Genomic DNA, 1,976 nt, shown 5'->3' with positions numbered 1-1,976 from the left:
TTCGCATGTCCTGAAGTAATTCGGGGCAGTGGATGCCCATTTACTTAACTCTAAAGATCCTCGTTGCAACAATTGTACTATTTCGTTGCGGATCGATTTTAGTTCATGTATTGTGTCTGCCCCGGTGAGCAGATCATCCATATAGAAATCGCGCTTAATACGTGCTGCCGCGACCGGAAATTCACTCGAGTATGTTTCGGCCAGATGATTGAGACATCGCGTAGCCAGATAAGACGCTGATGAAGTACCGTAAGTAATGGTGGTTAATTCAAACGTGTTGACGGAGGCCGAAGGGTCGGTACGCCATAATATTCTTTGTAAGCGCGTCTGTGAAGAGTCCACTAAAATCTGCCTGTACATCTTGATCATATCCGCCGTAATAACGTAACGGAAAATTCGAAAGCGCATCAGAATGCTTGCTAAATCTTGTTGAACGACCGGTCCGATCATGAGCGCGTCGTTTAGAGAAAAGCCGGTACTCGATTTGCATGATGCATCAAACACGACACGAATCTTCGATTTTTGACCCGTATTCTTAAACACACAATGGTGTGGTAAATAGACTGCTAACGGTTTTCGTCAGGGGGTGGATCTATTAATCGCATATGCCCCAACGAATGATAATCCTGCATGAACTGTACGTACTGTGCTCTAAGAGCGGGATCGCGTTTGAAACGTTTCTCGATTCCTACTAATCTTTTCATTGCGATGCTTCGCGAGTCACCGAGCTTATGAACTACCTCCTCCTTAAGGGGAAGTTTTACCATATCGGTCTTGCGGTCCCAGAAACGTGTTCTCGAGAAAATGTTGCTCGCACAAATTCTCCTCAAATGTATATTGAGTAGATGCCTCGCGATCATCTTCCAATTTCCAAAGATGACTTAACTGCTCGTGCAGCTGTTCGTTATTTATCGATGAGTGAAAGGACTGTACCCTCAAGGTAGATTGTTCCGCGCTGACTAGTCGCCCCGCTAGAATCCATCCCAGTCGCGTTTTCTGGAGGGTGGGATGTTTGTCAGACGACCTGATCTGTCCCACGCATAGCAGATCCCAGAAAAGTTCCGCGCCGATTAGGAGATCGACCGATGCCGATACATTAAATTGCGGGTCAGCCAAGGCAAGATTATTTGGTAGTTCGTAATTACTTCGTTTCAACGAGAACGCGGGAAGCTTGTCGGTTACACGTTCTGCAACAATACAGTCAATATTCACCGAATATGAATTTATGCGCGATTGTATTTTCACTTTAGTTACTTGGGACGAGGTCGAAGCTATGCCGTTCACTCCTGAGATAAAAACGTTAAGCGATCGCGATTCTAAACCCAGTGCCGTTACGAGACTTCGCGATATGAAATTCGCCTGAGAACCACAGTCAAGTAATACACGGCAAGGTCGCCGCGAATCCTCATGATCGTAGACGTGTACTACCGCGGTCGATAGCATAACGTTGTTACTGCCGGTCACTCCCGAAGCCTGCGTTACCGACACGGGGGATGAATCGTTAGATTTTAATTTCTCGTTTTCGCCGGCTTTGCGGTCCGCCGACCCTGGCGAGTCAGCAGCGATGTGAAGCAACGAATTGCCCTGACATACTCGACATTGTTCCGACGGGCATTTGTTGGAGGAATGTGAAGACGAACGCAAACAGTTGCCACACAATTTGTGAGCTCGGATTTCGGAGACTCTTTGAGGAATTGGAGCTATAAAGTTTTTGCAGTAATATATGGAATGCTCACCGGAACAATAACCGCACTTAGATTTAACAGTCGCGACGCAGGACGTCTGACGTTTGGCGTTTGCCTGCGGCCGCGCGCTCGTACCTTTCGTGCTCACGACGACCGTTTTATTTGTAGCCTCTAACATTTGGCATCGGTGCGTGATGAAATTGGTAAATTGTTTTAACGTGGGTAGTTCGGCGCCCGTAAGAGACGTTTGCCATTCGCGTATTGTAATCGCGTCAAGTTTAGAACTAAGAA

At 46.9% G+C, this 1,976-nt stretch overlaps 1 protein-coding gene across 1 annotated transcript in view; it reads right to left on the bottom strand.

Moving 5' to 3' along the window:
- Window positions 1–360, bottom strand: part of LOC105449136 — a 5,549-nt gene extending 5,189 nt beyond the window's left edge. Inside the window, exon 1 of the mRNA XM_011688138.1 lies at window positions 79–360. Within this exon, the coding sequence (XP_011686440.1) occupies window positions 79–360 (282 nt within the window). The remainder of the gene's footprint in view (window positions 1–78) is intronic.
- Window positions 361–1,976: the final 1,616 nt, after the last annotated feature.

Source organism: Wasmannia auropunctata, unplaced genomic scaffold (genome assembly GCF_000956235.1).
Source record: "Wasmannia auropunctata unplaced genomic scaffold, wasmannia.A_1.0 LD336078.1, whole genome shotgun sequence".
Taxonomy (NCBI): Eukaryota; Metazoa; Arthropoda; class Insecta; order Hymenoptera; family Formicidae; genus Wasmannia; species Wasmannia auropunctata.
Note: the sequence above shows the minus strand (reverse complement) of the source record. Positions and strands in the feature narration are given on the sequence as shown.